The sequence below is a fragment of the Canis aureus genome, chromosome 18, assembly GCF_053574225.1.
Source record: "Canis aureus isolate CA01 chromosome 18, VMU_Caureus_v.1.0, whole genome shotgun sequence".
NCBI classification, from domain to species: Eukaryota; Metazoa; Chordata; class Mammalia; order Carnivora; family Canidae; genus Canis; species Canis aureus.
In genome coordinates this window covers 13,010,646-13,034,410 of record NC_135628.1, presented here as the reverse complement: position 1 = coordinate 13,034,410, position 23,765 = coordinate 13,010,646, and the positions used below count along the sequence as shown (strand labels likewise).

At 43.2% G+C, this 23,765-nt stretch overlaps 1 protein-coding gene across 2 annotated transcripts in view; it reads right to left on the bottom strand.

The window, feature by feature from the left end:
* The window catches only part of AOAH (acyloxyacyl hydrolase), a 158,642-nt gene that overhangs the window by 85,659 nt on the left and 49,218 nt on the right, over positions 1 to 23,765 (bottom strand). For both annotated transcript variants that reach the window (XM_077856197.1, XM_077856198.1), the window contains exons 6-10: positions 13,963 to 14,022; positions 8,723 to 8,793; positions 2,620 to 2,680; positions 1,440 to 1,510; positions 505 to 553 (exon numbers count right to left, since the gene is read on the bottom strand). In XM_077856197.1, the coding sequence (XP_077712323.1) occupies positions 505 to 553; positions 1,440 to 1,510; positions 2,620 to 2,680; positions 8,723 to 8,793; positions 13,963 to 14,022 (312 nt within the window). The remainder of the gene's footprint in view (positions 1 to 504; positions 554 to 1,439; positions 1,511 to 2,619; positions 2,681 to 8,722; positions 8,794 to 13,962; positions 14,023 to 23,765) is intronic.

The following is a 23,765-nucleotide window of genomic DNA, read 5'->3' as shown; positions in this document are numbered from 1 at the left end:
TGGTTGGGCTTCCTCCTTTCTTCCCTTTCCCTCCCTGGAAGCTGCAAATCTGCTATTCATGGAGGATTGGAGCACCAGCATTAAATGCCTCGAGATGTGGATAGTGTGGTTACTACAGGCAATTTCCACTCTGCCCAACTAGCTTTCTGGAATAGAAAGAAAATGGCTGCTACGAAGAGGCGGCGGTGAGAGGTTTCCTCCAACAGCTGTGTGGGTCGCTGTAAAACTTTGCCAGTGGCACTCTTAATTTAATTTCGCCTGACTCAACACAGAACAAAGGGGTTAGATGTGGGTGACTTAAAGAGGCTGTGACTGACAGACCCTCAACTCTCATTACATCCCTGACATCCGTCATGTGAGATTGGAGTCTATGCCCCTCTTCCACACTGCAGAAAAAGGTTGCTTTGCTCTGTCACCTTCTTCTGCAGGTTTGAGTAAAGCAAATAGGCTTTTAAGGAAGACAGAAAGTAAGAGAATGGGGCTAAATATAATTTAGTTGCTTACCCAAATGCCATTACAGTTTGAATCCTCATGTATATCCCAGTTGACTGGCCTAAGAAGAAAACATCAACATTGGTCTTTAGCATATACTTAGGGCCCCGTGAATGTTAGCTGAATGAATGAATGAATGAATGAACGAACAAACGAATGGTCGTTCGTTGATATGAAGCGTCATTGATGGACGACAGGTTTTTCAAGGCAGAGCGCCACACATTGTTGTCAGTGGCACACAGAAGCCTCCACTTGGCCTCTGCCATTATCTCGGTTTTGGATATTTTCTGGGCACCGTGGACCAAATCCAGTGGCCTCTATTCATGGGCAGTGTTGTGGCGCGGTGCTGACGGTGAGCAGAGTGAAGGAATCTGTAGGCCACTTGCATTTAGGTAGGTGAAGCCATTGCAGTTACGCCTCTCAAATCCCAAACGTCTAGTAAATTGAATGCTGTGGCACTGCAGGCACAGCTAAGATGAAGATTGGCATATCCAGTTTTTGAAGTCTGAGATGTGGCTGTAGAGCATCAGCCGGGGACTGAAATGTGATATGTGGCCCAAGCACGGGAGCCCCATCCTCACCCTGGAGGGGAGGGGCTGCTGCTGCTGGGCTCAGTCCTGTGCAGGAGGCTGGACACACACCCACTGTAACCTGACTCGAGTGGTCCTCCCGCTAGACTGGAAGCTCCTCAAGAGGAGGCCCTACTTCCAGTCTATTAACCGCCCCGCACGAGGCAGAGTGCTTGGCAATTAGCAGGTGCTCCACAAGTGTGTCCTGGACAAAAATAATGAATGAATCTGTTCTTTCTTCACTGAGCTTTACTGCAGTTGGGACAGGGAGGTCCCTTCTCTCGGTAAGTACAAATCCCCTATGCTAGGGCTGGAATGAGGCCTCCTGGCTCCTTTTTAGAAGGTAGTTTTCCAAATCAATGACCAGCGGAGAAGTACCTTCTGCCCGGATATGCCATCTTGTTGCTGTCATTGCAGTCTCTTCCTCGCCAGTGGTAGCCCCTCAGTGTCTGGAATGGAAGAGCACATGCAAGAAGGGTTCATTTCCGCCTGTTGTTACCCGTGGGGAAGGGCAGTCAGAGCTATCCGAGGGGTAGACATGTGCAATTCTTAATTCCCACACCATCTAGGAACACTAGGCATTACTAAGAAAACTAAGATTAATATGCTGCGACATGCTGTATGAGGTAACATGTAATGGAGTCCCGGCGCCCATGCCAGGTGGTAGTGTATGTGTGTGTGTACATATGCTGTTGGGTGTGTGCCTGCACGTGGGTGCACAGCAGTATCTGCATGTGAATGTGTAGGTATGTGGGCGTGTGTGCACTCACAGGTGTGCTCATGTGCCTGCATGCTGTATATATACGCGTGCACATACGTGCGTCTGTATATGTGTGTGTTCACGTGTGTGAGTACACTTTCACAAACAGCAGGAACATCCAACTCTGAATTTTATCAATTATGAATTTATAATTGGTAATTACTTATTAATTATCAATCTCCATAGCCTTCAAAACAATTGGTTTATTTGGTCATATGATTAATCATTGTATTGGACAATTTAAAAGTCTCTAGCAAAGCCGGCTAATTATGTGGACTTATCATACGATTGACCGGTCTTAATCCTTCATTTGAGAGAATCAAGAGTCATGATGATATCAAACAATGATTTTATTTCCCCCATTTCCAGGTGGAATATCTGAGATCCCACCAACTTTAGGGTGTTGCATCTGCTGCTTGCTTGTTTGGCTTTTGCAGCAAACATCCTGACTTCCTTACTGCTCTAAATCAAACATGTGCATTCACATAAACACCACACACGCACTCTAAAAGTAGGCTTAAAAATTTCCAAAATAATTCTCAACACCTTTCAAGATAACTGAAAATACCCAGCTGAGAATGGCTTCAGGAAACAAAAAACAGTCTTGGCTAAAGACCCACTCTGATGATTCATGTATTATTAAGATGCCAAAAAGTCCATAAAAAAATCATGGGATGGTGTATTATCAAATTATTAATACACTCAAATGGAATTCAGTCTTGTCTTATTAAAGGAAAGATATTTGTAGAAAGCGATACAATAGTCAGCGAACATCTGGTTACTTTAAACAATACTTACTGGGAAAACACTGTATTTGTCTGAATCTACATCTTTGAATGGCACAGAATTTTTTATAGCTCTAGAAAAAAGAAAACAAAACAGCTGGTGAGCTAAGAAAAAAAGAAACCGTGTTTGTGAAAACAAACAGAGACATTTCAGATATGGCTATGCTGAGTATATGTGATAGAAGTCCATTCTAAAAATAAAATTAAGCGCCTCCATGGTATGGAAGAGTGCCAGCCAAACTTTGCCAATCTCTGCTCTCCACCTAATTAGAACTATTTTCTCTCTGATATTAATTTGGCCCATATGGGGAAGTGAAACAATTGAATCAACATTTTGAAGAACATAGGATATTGATGTTGAGATGCCCAGAAAAGAAAGAGACTGCATTTTTGGTCCAATGAGCTCAGCACTACAGATTGAATTTGTGCCATTTTACACATTCTGTGATGGAAGTTTTTTCTTAAAATCTACTCTTTTAAATCACTAACTCTAAGAATCTAGAGACCTGGCAATATTCAATCTCATTCATAAGCCTGGAAAACAAAGACTCTAATGTGATTGATGACCAAGCAAATTCATGCTAAAGCCACAGACCCCTTCCCGGGGGAGGCTCTCCCCCTGTGTCCTCACTATCAAAGTCTTCCCAGCTTCTGCAAGGCAACCACTGCTTTCCCTCTAGGAAAATCTCTTATGGGTAGCAACATAGCACCATCATATGGCAGGGTGAGGCTACTTTCAGAGCCTAGAATGTAGAGTAACATGACCCTTTATGGGATTTATTAAATGGTCTTTTGAATCAAGAGCATTTCAGCAACTGTGAGTGCCCCAAGACAAATGGATTCAGCAAGAGCCAGCATGGAGCCTGACTCGTATCGTGGAACCTGTCTTACCAAGTCTGAGATGGTGGACCCATCTTCTCTGGAGATGACCTCTCCTATGAGATGAGGTAGTTTCCCTGCATGGGAACTATTAGACAGCTGTTGTAGTTTTCTAGATGAGAAGAGAAGGAAACACACACACACGTGGTACAGACCCAAACAGTCATGTTTTCAGACTGAAAAAGCTGGTAGGTAAAATGTTCCACTTAGCACACCAAAGCTATCCCTCTCCCTTGCCATCCTGAGGATGGGAGTTCGAAGGAACAATGGGACATCTCTAGAACTGGAAAGCAAGTTCTTTAAATTAATGAACAAATGAAACAGATGCATTAATGAACAGATGAAGCAAATCTGTAAGCAGATGAAGATCTGCTTATTTTGAAAGGCTCAGAGTAACCCAATCCCGACATTTTAGGCACAGGATGATACGTTGGTCATCCAAAGTAGCATAAACTGTAATTTATATAAACCCCATAATCCCTTATTCATAGTCTTCAATCCAAAGAGCTCTGAAAACGGAGCTGAATTGTTTTTTCAAACTTTGCAGAAAATTCATTTGGTGGTAAAACTTGATTTGAACTGATATAAGGTAATTCATAAGCTTTACCCTATTTAGTGTGAATATTTATACAGTTTACTGCTGAAATGCAGATGCTTCTGATCAGAAGGTACCGAGAGTATTAGGTAGCCTATGATCTATATAGCATATGTTGCTTTTCTTAAAATTGGGAAAATTCTGAATTCCAAATCACATCTGGCTCCAAGTTTGTAGATGTAGATTAGACATTGTAAATGTTTACTAACATTACTTCTGCAAAATTATATCTAAATCTATACTTCATGTATCCTTACAGCTGTCTGGTTATATGCTGAAATTCATTCATTCATTCATTCATTCATTCATGCATGCATTCATTCATTCCACAGGCATTTTTGGAATCCCTGCTGTGTGCCAGACACCATGTTAGATATTAAGAATGAATATAAGATCTATTTCCAATACTAGAGGAGCTTAATGATGGGTGGAGGCAAAAAACTCGATAGGCAACTACAGTGCTATGGAGAAAATGCTATAAAGGGTTGTGCACCAAAAGGGAAAACATTTCTAATGCTATACAGGGAACGAGGTGATCGTAAATCAAAATTTAAAGGATGAGAAAGCATTTTCAAGGCATGTAATTAGGTGAAGATTATTCTAGTATGAAGGAAAATTCACGAGAAGCCTCTTAACATAGTTCTGGGGTTTGAAATTAGACTCTCTAGGTTTGAATTCCAGGTGTGCTGTCTACTGGCTCTATAACCTTAGGGAGATTATTCCATCTTTTGTATCTCTGTTTCCTCATTTGTAAAATGGGGGCAATATCACTACTTGTTTCCTAGGGCTCTTGCAAAGGCCAGTGGGTTGTTCCAAGAGAAGCATGAAGACCTGTGCCAAGCATGTGGTAGACACCCACAAAAGACGAGCTCTTTTTACTAGTTTGTTCCATGGTAACAGTTATTCCAAGGATGGTTTTTAGGGCTGGGCAAATAAGAGTCAGGTATCTGCTCCTATGATATTTCACTTCTGGAGGCATCCCAAACCCAAACCATGGACCCGTTTCAGACTTTTGAATTTCCAGGCACACAATGTTCTACTCAGTTATCTTATTGGCTGGGGCAGTTAATCACCTGCTCAGGGATGAAAATAAGATACATTTCCAATAGAGCCATTGCTCTATTACTGCCAGTTGTTGAGGTGGCAGGCTTGATCCAGTGAGCAATTGTAATTGCAGGTGAATGTTATTCGTTACATAATAGAATAGCTATTCAAGTTCAAACTCCCTAAAATTATTTCATGAAACTGGGGCATTACAACAAAAGAAAACTAGGGAGAAAAGTTTCCATGTGTAGCTCTCACTTTTGAGTCCCAGGCAGCACTCCAGGGCTGGGAATGGGTCTGTTTCATATGCATAGATGTATGTGTTAGATACATCTCTATAAGATGCAATGAGAGCAGAGAAAACCAGGAAAGAATAACAACGGGGCTCACATTGGTGGCAGGGACAGGGACCAACATGGTTGGAAGGAGTAGGTCATGGGGAAGAAGGAACAAGCAAAAAAAGGAAAGGGAAAGAATGATGAATTGAAGGTGACTAATGTCGGATGGGATAGTCTGCATGCCTGCATGTGAAAGGATCCATATGTGGATTTATGCATATGGAAACTAAATAAAAAGAAGAGTGTATGAAGAGGGGACTCTCCTCACTTCCCATTGTTACAATAAATAATGGTGCCAAGGCACTGTGAATTCTGACCAGAACAAAATATAAAAAGAACAAAAAACTTGATTGCCCTATGGTAGTAGCTTGGTATCCTACCCATTTTTTTTTTCTAGTAAAATAGTGCCTTTTCTTTATTTATTCCCTTGTTTCTTCATTGAGTCCCTACTAATTGGAAGCAATGTGTTAAGTACAAGGATAAAAGGGGACACCACTAAGAAATGGTGTCCCCATTCTCCAAGAGTCGTGGGTGGCATGTGAGCCTGATGGGGAGAAGCAGTAGAAGAACAGTGTGCAGGAGAAGGCACCAGTGAGCTCGGGGTGTGGGGGCGCTAGCCAAATGCCTGGTGGTGGGGAGCGACTGCTCATTGTGGGGACATTTTCACTGTATTTTGAAGGCATTAGACCAAACAGGATATGGCAGAAGAGGGACAGAACAGGAAAGGCATTCCTACTGGAAGGGATTTTATTGAAGGATTATGTAATAGGAGACACAAAGGTCTTGTCTCTACCACCTGGTGACTGTGCTTAGTGGGTCAGACACTCAATGTGCTAGAATCTACTTGCTCATCTAAAAGCGGGGCTAAGAGTCAAGGACCAGACAATTGAGTGACTCTAAGCCTGACTTTTACAACCAGGCTTCTGGGTTCAAATATCAGATTTATCTATTACTAGCACCATGGCCTTGGGCAAAAAAAGACTTTACTTCTTTAGAAAGGGGGCAAAATGCGATTTGCATCGTAGGTTGCATTGGCAAGAGTTCCTGGTGCAGAGACCTTCCCAGATACCTTTTAGTTATTGTTATTATTACTGAGCCACAGGTTGTTTTGAAGAATTAATGAGGCCGCATTTAAATGTGCTTTGTAAATCACAAAGCACTGAATAAATTGTGATTGGGTGCAAATTATACTCAAAGCCCAATGATTTTTAGAAAGAAGAAAAACCACACTGCTTTTGCTTTCTCATAAAAGAAAAATTTCCCTTTTAAATAGAGCCAGGAAAATCCCTGGTCACAGATGCTCCTGAATTCAATTTTTCAAAGGTGGTTCAATTGAAGAGTTGTCACTTTGGGTCCTGCTGGTCCATGTTTGACATAGAAAATGCAATGATGCTTTCCGCAAGGAGGGGACAGGTGTCTCAATTCAGTAAGAGCTAGGCATGATGAAATGACTGGGGGCCTGGGGAGCTGCCTGTATCTCAGCCTTCCAGCATCTTCTTTCATGTGTCTTATTTCCCCTCTGCTCTCCATGTCCTGGTGCTCTCCGTGGCCAGCCCTATTCATGAAAAGTGGTGTTGATCCTGTTTCTGGGACCCAGGCCAGCACTTTGCACAGCCGACTTGCTGGAGTTCACGTGGGCAGATGAACCAGGAAAAGTTTTTAAACTCTTGGATCTCCAAGAGGCTTTGAAGGTAGGTCAGAATGTAGTCTCCTCCTCTCCTGAGAAGCTTTCCTAGCAGACAGGAGATGTTGAGTGGATTTAGCTCCCGTGAAACTCGTGAGACGAAGGACGGAGGAATGTGGGAAAAGTGTCTCTCTTTATGAGTTGAATTGTGTTCATAAAAAGTCATGTGGAAGTTCTAACCCTCAGGCCCTTTGAATGTGACCTTTTTTGGAAATAAGATCTTTGCAGATGTTATAAAGTTAGGATAAGGCCATTAGACTGGGCCCTGATCCAAGATGAGTGGTGTTGTTATAAAAGGAAAAGATGGACCATAGGGAGGATGGCCACGCACGAGGCTGGAGGCAGAGATTGGAGTGTTGCACCTGCAAGCCAAGGAACAGCAAGGGCTGCTGGCTGCTGCCAGAAGCCAAGAGGCAAGGAAAGACTTCCCCTAGAGTGTCAGAGACCGCCTCAGAGAAAGCAAAGCCTTGGAAGAACCACCCCCACCCCCCAGCACCTTGCTTTCAGACCTCCAGCCTCCAGAACTGGGAGAGGACACATTTCTGTTGTTCTAAGCCACCCAATTTGTAGATTTATCATTACAGCCACCCTCAGAAACCAATACAGCCTCTCAATCCAGATGCACAGCCTGTTCACTCCCCTCCCCCCCCCCCCCCAAGCCCTCACAAGGGAGCTAGACCGACCAGGTTCACCTGGTGGCCGGGAGAATTTATTTCTTTAAGACTCAGTGTCCTTGACCATGAAATGGAATAATAACAATCCCTACTTCATGGAGTTGTGGTGAGAACTAAAGCAGACAGGTTTGCACGTTCCACGTGTGGCACCCACAGCAGCGGCCCTACACTATGTGACAGCAGCCACAGTCACACGGGAAGCAGCCAAGCGCAAAGCAGAGCCTGTGCTATTTTGTGTCTTGGCCCAACGTCCCTCTTAGCATCTTTTATGCATATTTTAACGCATCTTTAATGCATCTTTTAATGCTATAGATAGTGATTATGATGACACCCAGCATAATCTCAGACTCTGAGTAGAGCTGGGGTGTGGGATTGTAAACAGAGACAAGAGGTCATGGGAATTTGGGACAGTGTCTCCTTATTTGCCATACTATTCATTCATATCTGAGCCAGAATTTTTAGGTAATGGGTTGGGCTCTGTGAAAAAAATGGTCCCTTTCCAGCCTCATGAGTGCCTTGCACTAAAGATGCTCAGAGTCCCTTCCCTGTTGTGGTGCCAACCTCGGCCTTTTCTGTGTCTTATGCAGCAAAGAGGGGCTGTTCCCTTGTGAGGCAGGGGTGTGCACCAAGCTGCCCAGAAACTTCATGGGCAGGTTGTGTTCCAGCCCAGGGTATAAGTCAGGCTTTGAGGTTCAAAGATACTGGGATGCAGCGGATTTCCAAAATTATTTGTTCAGAGTTCATTTGTCTTTTAGTTTCTGTACAAGTCATGAGCAGCAAACACTTTCATCTTTAGGAAGGTGCCTTTTACATTTGAGGATCATTTTAGTCATTGGAAAACAGGGACAACCAACGGTGCCATCTCACGCCAATACTCAGGGAGGTAGAAACGGTATACGTACGATTTAATCCTCTGACAGATCCTGGACAAAAATGGGAGGGAACAAATATCAGAACTACTTCTGGAGTGTTTCTGGAAAGAAAAAAAAAAACAGCAAAAAGAGTTGTTTAGTTCAAGGAATAGCCCTGCAAACTTGTAAAGGCCCTTCTTCTCCTGCTGGCTCCATAGTCTGGATTTCAGGAGCCTCTTTCCTTCAGATCCTGGGCCATCTTATTTAACTACATTTACCTCTTGTTTCTGTCCCTATACTCCATACTCAGTCTGCCCTGTGCCTCTGTTCTCACTGGGGCCTCAGCCTGAAGGTTCCCCCTTCCTCACACAGCCAGCTATCCCCACCTTCAACCATGCTCCACCTCTTCCCCAAAAGGTCTGCCCCACCATGGTCTGTTGCACTTGGGCAACAACATTCCTCTCCCTCCTTGTACTTGAGGGCTTTGAGAAAGGCTGTGAAATAAAGAATATTTTCAAATGGAAAATCCCAGCCAATTCTGAGAATATTAAGACTCATAGGAGAGACATGGTCAGGGCCTGGGGAGAAGGAAGAAGGAAGTCCCCTTTCCTGGAGGGGTGCCGTGTGGGCAGGTGGAGGTGTATACATGAAGTTCCTCAAGCTTCATGAGCAAGAGATTTTAGGTAGCAGTTTCCCTAGGATTCTAGCTATGTGACCAATGAAAAGCCCTGGCTTTTTACTAAGAGGTACTTTTACAATGATTGTGGTTTCCAGGATGTTTTCCTCAGATGAAAGAAAAAGACAACAGCATAGAAAAAGTCAGGAACTAGCATTTTTCAGTGAGGGGGGAGAGATGAGTGATTTTTGCCAGCCCAAAGAGTCCTCGGATGGCTACGAGTTGTATCAATGACTTTGGCGATACATTGACCCTGAAAGAGGAGAACAAGGCAACTTCTTTCCAAGCCATAAATGAAGTTTTTAAAGCACCTTTGTGATGTTTGCTCAACTTTCTAGGATGAGAGGAACAATCCTGATTGGTGCCCCCATCCATATGCAAGACATGGAGACAGAAGAAGCTGTCCTTGTCCTCGTCAAGCTTACTGTCTAGTGGAGCATAGGGGTGAGTATCTCCGCTCTTAGCATGCCTTGTGAGGTCTGTCGGGGTCCTGGCATTGGCACAGCAATCTATGAACCCAGAGGAGATGAGCCATAAGTCAGGTAGGAAGGATGCTGTTGGGAAGGAAGAGACATGTTCTAGGCTTTACGACCCCAAGTGTGGTCCACAGATTTGCTACAGGGGCAGTTTGTGAGTCCTACCCTGGTCTACTGAATTGGAAAGCCTGGGGTGGGTCCCAGGAATCAGTGTTTTCAGAGCCTCCAGGTCATTCTGACGCTTGCTGAAATTTGAGAACCACTGCCCTAGGCCCTAGCTGATGAAAGCATGATCATGCACCAGGAGAATGGATGTTATCTGGGGACTTTCAGAAATGTGGAGTCTTGGGCCCACATCTGCTGAATCAGAGTCTACACCTTATCAAGGTCCCAGGTTATTGGAGTGATCGCTGAAGCAGGAGCAGCATGGCCCCGGTACGAGGGAGTATCCCAGGGGGTGCTGTGGGAGTACGTGCGGGTGTGGCACCTCAGCAGGCCACCGAATGTTTCACCCTGGCTGGGGTGTAAAAAAAAACAAAACACAAGGATGTGGTGAACCACAGAGGGATGAAGATCTCATGACAAGCCTAGGATGCTGCACTGTGTGCTATCCTGTGGGGGATTCCTGAAGGTATTAAGCAGAGGGATCACATTTATATTTCATAAAGGTATCTCTGGGGACAAGAGGATGGCCTAGAGGAGGTGAGCTGGGGCAGATAGAGACCCTGAGACCTCACCCTGGCGTTTCTAGTCTTAGCACTACTGCTATTTCGGGCTGAATAACTCTTTGTTGTGGGGCTGTCCCATGCCTTGTAGGATGTTTAACAGGCCACTCAGATGCAAGCAGCCCCCAAAAGTCACCAGACATTGCTAAATGTCCTCGGGGTTGGGGGAAGGGGGGTGGAGAGGACACAGTTGCTACTGGCTGGGAACCACTGTTGTAAGGCCACTGGGAGGAGGAGGGTGGTGAAAAGGAGGAGTGTTTCGAAGGTTGAGTCCAGAGACCTGGTAACTGATCGAGATGCGCACCACAGACATACCGTAAGACAAACGCTGGCGTGACATTGGTGGCAGTTTGGAAATACAGACGCATTCTGAGACTCAGAGTTCAAAGTCGGGTTGCATGTGAATGTTTGAGCCACGTCTTTTAATACTTGAATCCCAAGGCCTTGGTGTACTTAACTGAACCACCAGGTAGATTTTAATACTGATGCAACCAATAATATGTCAAAAAAATGCATACGGGCAGCCTTCTAATTACTGCACAAGAGCAACAGAAGAATCAAATGCTACAGTTGCACAGCTGTTCACCGTCGGAATCCAGCAGAAGGCCGCCGCTGCCTCAGACATCTGCCGTGCAGAGATGGGGTCTCCGGTGTGGACAGTGGATGATGAAGCTTGCCCAGGGGACCCTGCCCCCACCCTGAACTCTTCCTGTTGAGACAGAGGTTTGAACTATCCAGTCCCCTGATCACATGGCGTGGGGAAGACTAACCTCTTATCATTTACTCGCAAAGAGAAGTGAGGCAGACACGGAGCCATGCGGCAGAAGTCCTGCCTTGCAGTTTGCCGGCCCCTCCCGTTCACTTTGAACTTTGCTAGGCAGAGGCACCATGTAGGCTGTCAGTATTCAGCAATGGTTTTAAAATATTGCACCTGGCCGCATGTAATCCCATTTAAATGAAAAGTCTCAATCTGGGCTGTCCCCGGGCGCAGGAGTCACGCAGCATCTTCATTTAGCGAGCTATGTGAGCCAGTTTCCGCGTGTACCCTGAGCTTTCCCACACCAGGATGTTAAATGAGAACAGAACAATACACAGGGGTTGAATAAAGAAAAAATGTGGTGACGGGGGTAAACAGAAGGTCAACAAAGGGGAGAGAACAACTACTCTTCCATACACAGGCAAACTGAAGGTGGATTTCTGCATGGTGAAGGGCTTTTCAGCCCTTGCTATGTGTTATTTTACCTGGGTTTAATTGCACTGGGGAAGATGATTCTATTAAGTAGGTAGATTTTTGATCAGGGATGTCATTTACAGTTGCACAGGTCGTGCACTGCATACTTTTAATCTGCATGGCCTGTGATGTGGATGGAGCTTCCTGAAATCTTGTACTGAGGAGGCTGGTTGAGAGCTATTGGCATAGTGGAGAAGGTAGGAACTTGGAAGTAGTTAGATCTGGATTTAAATGATGGGTTTTTCACTAGTTACTTGGAATGAACAGATGACTTAACATATCTGATCCTTAGTCCTCTAATCCATAAAATGGGGTTGATATCAACCGTATACTATTTTATATGAGTTTTTATGAGAATTAAGTAAATAGATTCCATAACTCAGGTACTCTAAGCCCTCAGATGCTGTTTTCTGCTAGATCCATGAAGAACCTCTCAGCACCTCACAGAGATGCAGATATTTTCTGGAACATTCCTTTTGACAATACTTTCCCCTGGTCCAACAAGCTGTGTTGAAATGCAACCTACTGTGTGCTTCCTTCTGCATCCTGGCTAGGTCTGCAGTTCTATCAGTTATCCCAGTGGAATTCATTGCAGCCAATATCATCGAAGCAGTAATTCAGAGACATTTACTTGCACTTTATGATTACTTTTTCCTTGATGGCTTTAATCTAGTGAGTATATAAATTGGAGGAGGTTTTTGAGGAGTTTTGTATTGTTGTTCAGTAGATTTTTTTTTTTTTTTGGCTTCTCACAAGGAATTATTGGAACCATGCCCCATGAATTATGCTTGCAAATCTGATGACAGAAATGAAAAATTGTAAAATCCTAATTAGCTCTTGAGTTAATGCCAAGGTAGTAGGTGCTCGTGAAGTTAACAGTGCTCTGAGAATAAGTTTTTGGATGCACGTTGAGAAGGAAAGAAGAATTGTGTTGTTCTCTAGTTTTGAGTTCTGAAAGTGGTCAAGGGTTTCACATGGTGTTTCAGTTTCTTGTTCAATGGCTTAAGCAGATTAGCTAAACTGCTACTGTTGGTCCTTAATTACTCACTGGATTAAACGATGGTTGGCAACACAGACATTGTGATTGATTAATTGATTGCGTAAAAACGCCTGGATATTACCATTTACCACATCCCGGCTTTGTACATCCAAACCCATATGGCCCCCATGAGCAAGGTTGCCAGGTCAAATATTGCACTGAACATACACTAAAAATTTACTCGTTGTTTATCTGAAATTCAAATTTAACTGGTATCCTCTATTTTTATTTGCTAAATCTGGCAAGCTGAGCCACGAGGGCTTTTCCTCCTCCTTATTTCTGTTCTGCCAAATCAATACTACCTTAAATGTACTGCGTCAGGGTGAAGGATGAGCAGGGTGATGGGAGAGGAGCCAAGGACAAGGGTCATGCCCTCTCATCTCTGATGAACGCTGCCTTACTGCCGGGATCTTGAGCCTCGAGGGAGACTTGGTTCTTTGAAGGTTTACTTTTCTGCTTCCTTTTCAGTTGGGACTCATTTGCACCCAAGGGCCTATGTCAAATACTTGACTCCATGATAAATGATTGGAATGAAACGTGGTATTGATTGAGTGCTGGATAATTCCAGGCGTGATACCAACCCTTGACACACATCAATTCTCTTGGTCCTCACACCCATGCTTTGACAAAGGAACACTACCACTGTCTCTATCCTGCTGACAGGACAACTGAGGCTCAGCTTGAGGTCACATGTTCAGAAAGTGGAGGGGCAGAAGGATAGAGCCTTCTCCAACGTGGTCTACTGGAGAGTAGCAATCCTCAACTGTGAATGCCAGAGGACATTTGGCAACATCAGGAGACATTTTGGTTGTTATGACTGGGGAAGGGTGACATGGCTGCTGGTGTCTAGTGGGTAGAGGACAGGGATGCTGCTATGCACCCTACAATGCACAGGGTAATGGCCACAACCACGGAGTAACTTGCCCCAAGTGTCAGTAGTGCCCAGTTTGAGAAACACGGCTGTTGAGAGAGGGAGGAGACAAAGGAAGGAGGAGCTCATCTCCCTACTTAACTTCACTGCAGCTGTGGTGTGTTGTGGGCCTGGATCTTGGAGTAGCCTCTGGCCTTAGGGGCGTGAAAGCAGGGGAAGGGAAAGATGAATGCATCAGGCAGAACACTGGTATCCTTCTCATCAGTTGCTTACCAGACTTGGGGATTTCTTCACGATCTGTCTCGCCTTCTCTAGGGTAGGTTTCCATGCCTCCTATAAAAATAAAGTCAGACAACATTACAGCTTGTGTCTCATCTCTTTCTATGTCTTTTCTGAAGTTAGGATTTTTTTTTAAAGTCCATAAGTTTGCAGGAAGGAAATTATTCCATGAATTTGTGATAAAATAATTTGCAGGAAGGCAATTTCATGCTAATAATTCTTTATTAAGGGATTCACTCTGTGCCAGATGCCAGGCTAAGTACTTTGCAAACATGATCTTATTTAATTTCACAACAGCGCTGAGAGGTATGACCTTTTTATACGCAGAAAAGCTAAGAAACTGGCTAAAGATCACAGAGCCAGTGTCTGGCAGAGACAGTCCCAACACTTACCTTCCTGCCTGCTATGCCACGCTGCTCCCTCTAGGTACCTGTCCTTGTGTGTGGAAGCCCCATGGCACGAGGTGGCCAACCGTTTACCCGAGTGGTGACTGCTCCCACAAAGGTAATGCTCCATCTCCCAGTCACCAGCTCTTCTGGTTCGACACTTCTATTCAACCTTTCTAGAGCATCCAGGTGCATCTTCTTAGTTACATCGTCAGTATAAAGAGTCAGAGGATTCTTACCAATGACTATTGTTACAGGTTTCCATATTTTCATGTTTGTATACTTGTGGGCAGTTTGGGAAAAAGTAACCCTGGGGGAGGAGGTGGGAGTGTTGAATATTTGCTCCCAGCACTGCTTCCCAGTGCTTTTGTCCTCCCCATGTGTCCCAACCCTGCCACATTCTTCCTCATGCTGCTTTCTGTAAGACATTAGTAACATAGGGATGATGTCTATGTCATAAGGGTGCTGTGAGGATAACAGGACATCATTCATATAAAGTCCTAGGCCAAGGCTGCCCCGATAATCCCCAGCTCAATAACTGATGAGGTGGTTGGAAAATTTTTGTGTTTCAGGCCCAGATTTCTCCTCGCTTAAATTGGTAGGGAAGCTGTGATTATGGTATATGTGTTGCCGAAGCGAGCACGAAGCTGTGATTATGGGAGAGTGCTGTGGTTCTCACTCCAGGAACCTGAGAATATTGTGCCTGCATTTACGCAGAAAGAATGTGTCCTGGAATGGGACATTGGAGCTGGCTGTCAGCAGGAGAGTCCTCCTGGGAGATGTGGCCATTGTTGCTAGTGGACGTTCAGGACTCGTGTCCCTGATGACTTTGTGTATTCTTCACTCCTGGGGGATGCCTTCCTCCGTTATGGAGCTCTATGCTATTCTGAGGACCTCAGCCATGTGGAGTGAACATGGGTGGAGAGGTGATCCCTCAGTGTAAGCTTGGGACAGAGAAGATTTTCCAGCAGGTGTTTGAGGAAGGAGGGTAGCCAAGCCAGCCACATCTTGCCCTCTACGGGCTGGGTCTGAGACCCTCTCTCTGCCTTCTGCCCCAAATCACACTCCTCCAGCTCAGATTCAAAGGATGGCAAACCATGGCTCTTGTGTCAGAGGCGGCAGGACCGCTGACATCGAAAAGTGCATGTCAGCAACTTGAGAGGAGAAGCTGCTCTCCAGGTCAGTCTGGCCGCCAGGATGTGCTTGTACATACAGTGTGTGTTTCTTAAAACATTGAAACACTAATGTGCCAGTTGGTGAACAATCATGTCCTTGAGCCCTTGAGTGTTCCTACCAGAGGCCTGGGCATACAGTCTCTCCTTGGGACTCCCAGACTTCCTTATGATCAGCCCACAAAAGGAGCCAAAGTTATGGTACAGCCCCATGGGCACCTGTAGACTGGGCTCCAACAGCACATCCAGTGTCCATTCTGATCGGTTGCCAATAGGCCCCAAATAGTTCCATATAATCTTCACTTCAAAAACATAGATGAAGGGGCTCCTGGGTGGCTCAGTGGCTGAGCATCTGCCTTCAGCTCAGGGTGTGATCCTGAGATCCTAGCATCAAGTCCCACATCGGGCTCCCTGCCTAAGCCTGCTTCTCCCTCTGCCTGTGTCTCTGCTTCTCTCTGTGTGTCTCTCAGAAATAATTAAATAAAATCTTGAATAAAAAAAAAAAAAAAACCATAGAAGCATGAATACAATTTTGGCTTTTTCTGGGAATTCTGACAAATCCTGGAAACTCTCTGGTAAGTAAGCATCTCTGGCAGGCTCATTCTAAGAAACTAGATGTAGGTGCAAATTTCTGTTATAGTGCCATTCTTGGCTGCTCTCATTAGTCCTAAACTCATTCTTCATAACAGCGCAACATGGTATTGGTGCTCCTCTGCCTTAATTACCTGTCCCCTGCCTCTGTACTAGGAAATACTCTTTCATGCTAAAGCTCAGCTCAAGTACCTGAAGGGCCTAATACAGTCCTTACTAGGCACTCAACATATATGGGAATAAATAGTGAAAGAAAACATTTATGATGTTATGTTAACTAAAAACAGGCTACCAGATATTAAGCACACAAGAAGAAAAATCCTGCAAAGAAATATGCCACAATAATTATGGGTGACATCTTTTTCCTTTTGATTCTTTCTTGTGTTTCCTAAATGTTCCATAACGAGCACAAATTCAGCAATACATGCTTTTTATTTTTTATTTTTTTTTAAGATCGTATTTATTTATTCCTTAGAGATACAGAGAGAGGCAGAGACACAGGCAGAGGGAGAAGCAGGCTCCGTGCAGGTAGCCAGATGTGGAACTCAGTCCTGGGTCTCTGGGATCATACCCTGGACTGAAGGCAGATGCTCAACCGCTGAGCCACCCAGGTGTCCCAGTACATGCTTTTTAAAAAGAACATAATATATGTTGCGCTGTTTCTTACTGAAGAAACAAAAACATGTTCACAGCATAGGGATGCAGTGAGAACCCCAGAGATCTGTGTGAAGAGACTTTCCTGCCCTCCCAGAACTTCCGGGCCCTCCAGGAGACACACTAGGAATGAGCACAGCAAGTAGAAGAGGGGCAGAGAGAGGCCTTGGCAGCGTCTTTGTAGGACAGGCCACTTGGATCCTCTTGAGGGAACTAATTGGAGTTCCATCCAGCTCGGTTCTCTGAAGCGATCAATGTGTAGTGAGGGATAAAGACAAGCAAGCAAAACCAACAAAAAGCCCAGTGGCAAGGGCTGCACCAAATGCCTTCTGACCCCCTCCCTTAATGACATGCGTGATGATGCTTCTGTGGTCCCCCCTGGAAAGCTGAGGGCAGGTTCATCAGGACCTGGCTTGACCAGAGCACCACTTTCTCCCACAGTTCAAGTGCATAAATGCCAACCTAAAAAAGAGAATCTAGATATCAGGCCTGATCTTTTGTCCCCAGAAGAAAATGGATGTAAGGATTCAAAGATACTTCGAAAAGCTAAATTTTTGCTTGTCACGATGACAGGCAAATAGGCAAATTGTTAGCGATGTGCAAATGAAGAAAACTGCTCTCTCTCCTCGGTAACCTCTCGCCTTTGGTTAATCTGGTGCTTAAGGCAGCACTTCTAAAGTACGAGGACCGCTTTTGCATCTTCCGAAAAATTAAAGCTTCAGAATGGAGGGCACAACTGTAATCAGGGGTTGGAGAGAGAGTTTGGGAATCATTGGTGAGCTGGATGTGAAACTTTTCTGGTTGGAAGCCATAACTGGTGTTTATGACTCAGCTGGAGCAATCGTCTGAGGCATAAGCAGATTCTCCATCAACAACAATCCTGCTCATTTGATCCTGCAATTTGTCATGGTCAGCTCTTCCCAGTTTCTCATTACTTTCTCCCTCTGGTGATGGTGTGTCCTTATTTTAGCTTCAAATCCCCTTCGAGGGTCTCTTTAACATTCTCATGAGTGGAATGCCGAGGAGACCCCCACATAGGCTTACAGAGAGATAAGCCCTCAGCATGGGAGCTTAGAGTCTGAAGAACCAAGGATATGTATACTGGATTTCTTTAATCAAGAACTTGGAAGAAAAAAAAAAGAACTTGGAAGATTCCAAGGATGATATGGCACGGTGTCCTAGCAGGCTACAAGAGGTGGAGAGGGCAACGCTTTGCTTGATCATCAGAGCACATAGTAACATACATCCATGGTAGTTCGTGGAATACTTTTGTCTAGAATGATTTATGTGTTCATCCAAACCAGAGCCAGCCCAAAGTCTTTGGATAAGAGGAGAGGTTTGGTGACCTTCAGTGGAAGGTATTTAAATGTATTGACCGCTAGGTCATGGTCTCCGTAATTATCTTCCATTTAAAGTAAGTTTGGACTCCAGAGTGCTTGTGGGTTTGGATCCTAGCTTTGCCATTTACTAGTTGTAGGACCTTGCACAAGTTACTTAAGCACTCTGAGCCTCACTCTCCTCATCTGCAAAATGGGGATGATAATTGTGTGTGTGTGTGTGTGTGTGTGTGTGTATTGAACAAGATAGCATTTGGAATAGTTGCCTTGCATATAGTAAGCATGACATTAGTGTTAACAGCAATTGATGATTTTGAGTTGTTACATCACCAATACACAGCGGGAATAATTGCAATCATTACAACTCCAGCCTACAAAAATGTGTGCTATATTTCAATGCTCTTGAAAACCATCCCAAGTGGAAAGCAGAGAGGTCACGTAATGTAAGCAGGGCCACTCTGCAAGCACAGCTGGTGGTACTCAAGTCTCTAGACTCCAACACCTTTTCCACCATGACTACACTGTTTTCCAAGAATGAAGGAAGTAAGCCTGAAACTTTAACACAAGCAAGAAAATGTGACTTCTAAGATTTCACCAGGGCTTAGGGGAATGGCAAGGGGGTTTCACATGGAGTGTGGATGCTTTAATGCAAAGGATCACATGGTCAGGGGAGAAAGGGTTGTGCCCTCTGTATGCCCACAATCTACGTACCTGTGTGGAAATGCATGTACAAGCATAGTAGCCAGCATATGACTGATCATGAAAGAGAAAGAAACAGCCATTCAGTCAGTCATTTCTTTGTGCAATCATTCATTCTGGGACGCCTGGGTGGCTCAGTGGTTGAGCGCCTGCCTTCAGCCCAGGGTGTGATCCCAGAGTTCTGGGATCAAGTCCCACATTGGGCTCCCTGCATGGAGCCTACTTCTCTCTCTTTGCTTATGTCTCTGCCTCTCTTTGTGTGTCTCTCATGAATAAATAAATAAAATCTTTAAAATTTTTTAAAAAAAATCATTTATTCTATTCATTCATTTCACAAACACTCATTGTCTATGCTGTGTGACAAATGATATATTAGGGATGTAATAGTGAATGAGACATAATCCTTCTCATCAAGGGTTTTATAACCTAGGAGAGAGGATTGGCAATAACATGTAATTAGAGGGGCACCTGGGTGGCTCATTGGTTGAGCATCTGCCTTTGGCTCAGGTCGTGATCCTGGGATCCTGGGGTCCTGGGATCGAGTCCCACATCGGGCTCCCTGCAGGGAGCCTGCTTCTCCCTCTGCCTATGTCTCCATCTCTCTCCCTCTGTTTCTCATAAATAAATAAAATCTTAAAAAAATGAAATGTATTTAGAATGCAATGTAGCAAGTGTTAAGTAATAATTACTGTTGTTCCTATTTATAGATGAGGTAAACTAAGTCTTAGAGTGGATAAAATCCAAAGTCACAGAGCCAATCAGTGGCACAGTCCAGATTCAGTTCAGACCCTTCAGGTCCCAAACCCATGCTTTTAATCCCTCTCTGGGAGATGTTATTAGGCGTGCTTGAAAAGAAAATTGTTGTTTTTTTAAGTTGAAAAAAATCTGGGAAATCTGTGAACTAAATGCTCCTCTGAGAGAGCCATAACACACATTAGCATATTCAAGGCTTTCAGCCACTTTGTGCTAAGAGGCATTATTTAGAAAAGCATTTCCCAAACATTCAAATTTTTCAGCCAAAGCAATAGTGTACCATATTGTCTATGATCAGGAAACATGTAAAGAATATAGTGTATAGGGAACGCTCCAGAACTCAATATAACTTCTCCTGACATTTTAGCCGGATTGATAAATTGGACAAGACACACTCATTAATTGGGCCTTCTCAGGTTTTATGATGTTAAATAATTAAATCCTGGTACACTCAAGAGTGAAGGAAGTAAAGAGAAATAGTATTTTTAGGCATGGGTTTCTACGGTAAACAATTTTTAGCGATTGCGTTCTCTACTATCAATTATAGCAGCAGGTAGATTTAAAAATTACAGAAAGTGCCTTTTGTGCACTTCACACTCCTGACAGCAGTGACAGGTACCCACAAAGGAGAAAGCCCCTGGGAAGAGAAATGATGATTTTAGACACGTGTTTTTTATTGTCCAAGAGCAAGCACGTACTTGGTGGGGGGAGTTTGAGGGGGGGAGGAGGGTCACTGATCTACTTGGATCTTTTCTAGAAGTTTATTAGGATAGATTTTCCCACACCCCCAAATTTAGTGGTACAAGTTGATTCACAAATGGAGCAAGATTTGAGAGAGGCTCTCTCCAAGGACTTGACCACCAGTCAATAACTCCAGTGTAAGGCAGACTAGAAGAACCAAGGGAAACAGGGGAACGTGCTTTTAGGTGACTTCTACTAAGTAGAAAGACAAAGGCGGGAAGCTCCTCTGCTTGTAAGGTTTTATCAAATACTGGCGTGTCTGGCCTTTGGGTGGGATCTGCTCATCTATTATTGTATCTGCGTTTCACTGTATCCTACTGCGGTGATTTGCCAATAAGTAGGATAAGGGGTAGCAAAGCCCAGTTTGATTTTCGTGTTCTGACGATGCCCAGCTCTAAAGGACATTTATGATTCTTAGCTGTGTGGAGAAAATGAAGTCAGTTCATCTCACTTTCTTCTTCCCAGAACAAGAAGGAAGGAAGGGAGGGAGAAATATAAAAGAGAAAAGCCACTATCTTTAAGCGCATTCCCCTTTATCACTGAATATTTCTTCTTCCTACATACTTTACCATTAGCTAAATTTTCTTCTTCCTTCTCCTGGGCTAATTCTGCACTGTAGAGCTATTAGCATCATTAATATATTTAATCATACTATTCATATCGTTTTCCCTAGACAACACCTTTTTAAAAAGCACTGTTTTAAACAGCACTATTCCCATTTTACTCTTTTTTTCCTGACAGTGTTATTCACTGATCTTACCACCATCACCTCTACCACCGTTAACCACACACATATAGAGATTCTTCGATGCTTCCAGGTCTATACCAGTTACTGTCTATGCTGTATCTCTCCACTTTATACCAACGGCGGGGGAAGAATGCACCATTCTTAATCCTGCTTTAGAGATGAGAAGTCCAAGAGCCTGTGCTGGAATTGTCCAAGGCTTGGCAACCAACACTTTTGTTACATTTCGATTGTTTCTTCCCTACAGTCTGCCCATGTGCAGAAGTTCTCTAATGCTAGACTCTGTGGGCTATTCTCATTACAGGATGTTGTTCTACTCTTTAAACACGTGATTTTTGGCAAATAACAGAGTTAGATAGTGAGTGTGGTTCAGTCATTGGGTTGTTTTGGGGCAATTGTTTTGCAACAATATTTTGTTTGTTGTTGTTGTCATTATTATCTATTATTCTGTGTCATTCAGGTTGCTAGATCAGGCGTGTCCAATGTTTCACAATTAATTTGTGTTAGTTTCCTATCGTGGCTGTAACAAATTACCATATACATGGTAGCTTCAAACAACACAAATTTATTATGTCATAGTTCTGAAGGTCGTTGGAAGTCTGAAATGAATCCCAGGAGGCTAAAGCCAGGTGTCAGCTGGGCTAACAGTTGTAGTTTCTAGGGAGAATCTGTTTCTTGCCTCTTCGGTATCATGTGGCTGCACCCACTCCTTGGCTGATGGCCTCATCACTCTATCTCTGTTGCCCTATCTTCTCGCATTCTGAGCCTCTTGCCTCTCTCTTATAAGAATCATTTTGATTACATCAGGCTTATCCAGATGATCCAAGATAGTTTCCCCATCAATAGATCTTTAATTTAATCACACCTGTGAAGTCCCTTTTGCCATGTAAGTTAATATTCAGAGGTTCTGGAGATTAGGATGTGGACCCTTTTTTGGGGTGTGTTATTATTCCATATACCACAATGTTCAACAAAATACTTTGTTGATTGATTAATAAGTGCAGTGAATTGTGCTGGGCTCTGGGGAAAATCACATGGAATAGCATATGTTTGGGGGAGAAAACAGGTTATCTAGAGTTTATACCTTAACAGAAGGAGCAATAAGCAATTGCTTGTACAATTATTTAGCTTATTGTACAATTGTTAATTATACTTTTAACACATTCTAGGAGGAGGAGGTGTGATGAAAGGCAAGGAATTCTGGAGGATCTGGTTAGTTGGGGCATCAGGAAAAGCTTCTGAGACGAAATGCCTTCTCAGCTGAGTTCTGATGTGGGTGACTAATTAGGTGGAGATGAAGGCCAAGAGGAGATACTGGGAGACCACTCATTAAAACTTCAAAATCTGAAGTATCTTTTAGAAGTATTTGAATTCACTAGAGTCATTAGCTTTTCTTGAGCTAAGGGAAGAAAGAAGCATATTATCAAGAAAGAAATAGTTATTTTTTAAAACTACTCTAAAGTAGGCAAGAAACATTTTCAAATCTTGAATACTATAGAAGTACCTTTCTTGGAGTCATTTGATTTCTTCTACTCAGCAGAAAGGGTAACTTAAATTTGCATTATTACTGCTGTATTTTGAAGATTTTTAAGATCCCTATGAGATTAATGACCTCTAAGTTAGTCTTTAAACAAGTCTAAGGAGATAAATTCTCCAAGATTCCAAATATGGACTTACACCAAAATACAGGATGGAATCTCTGTCAAGATAACTCAAAACGCCCAGAGAAAGGATTGAACAGTAGACTATATATCCAAGCACAGGGTTTAATATTTTCTTCAGTCTGTTAGAGTTCTAAGCCTTCAAGTCTCCAGGGAGCAATTTAATTTAGTGGTCTCTGATATTTAAAGCCTTTCTGTTTCTGTGATAATTTCTTGTCTAATGATCTTCAAAGAGTTTCATGGAGGCAAAATACATAAGAGATAGTTGGAATCTCATTTAATTTTCACTCTTTAGTTATGAGAAGAAGATCGGTATTTCCCCCTACATTTTTGGTCCTTTCATCTTCTTTTTCTGCAAACTAATTGTTTGTGGCCTTTGCTCACTTTTTTTTTTCTTTTTGATTTTATAAAAGCTCTTTGAATTGTGGAAAAATAATTCTTTGTGTGGCATATTACAAAAACGTTCTCCCTGTTTACTATTTTTTGACTTTGTGTACAGCAGATTTTTTATTAGTCAAATATATTCATATTTCCCTGTGACTTCTGTATCACAAATTACAAATAAAATTGCTCAGATTTTTCTTCTTTTATGGCTCCATATTTAATGATTCAACCTTTAATTCACTTGGGATTTATTTTGCTATAAGAAATAGATAAACATTTAGCTTAAATTTTATTTCCAAATGGCTAGTCCTTTGTTCCATCCATTTATTGAATAAGCCAGTGTTGTACCACTGATTTGAAATGCTATTTTTATCAAAAACAAGAATCTCCAATACACTTGGGTTTATTTTTAGGCAGTATATTTTGTTCCCTTTTCAGCTGAATTTTCCACATCTAGAAGTCTACATTCCCCTGTCATTTATCTCACTGTTCAAAATTTCCTGAGAAGCTTAAATAGGAACTTTACAAACATTGTCAAATAAATAACTCCACGATCAGCAATTTGCTTGAATTTTGATTTCTCATATGTAAAATTAGGATAACAGAATAAGCTTGCCATTGTGTGGAAGAAAGGCTTTAGAAGTTGAATGACAAGTACCTAGCCAACTTTTGGT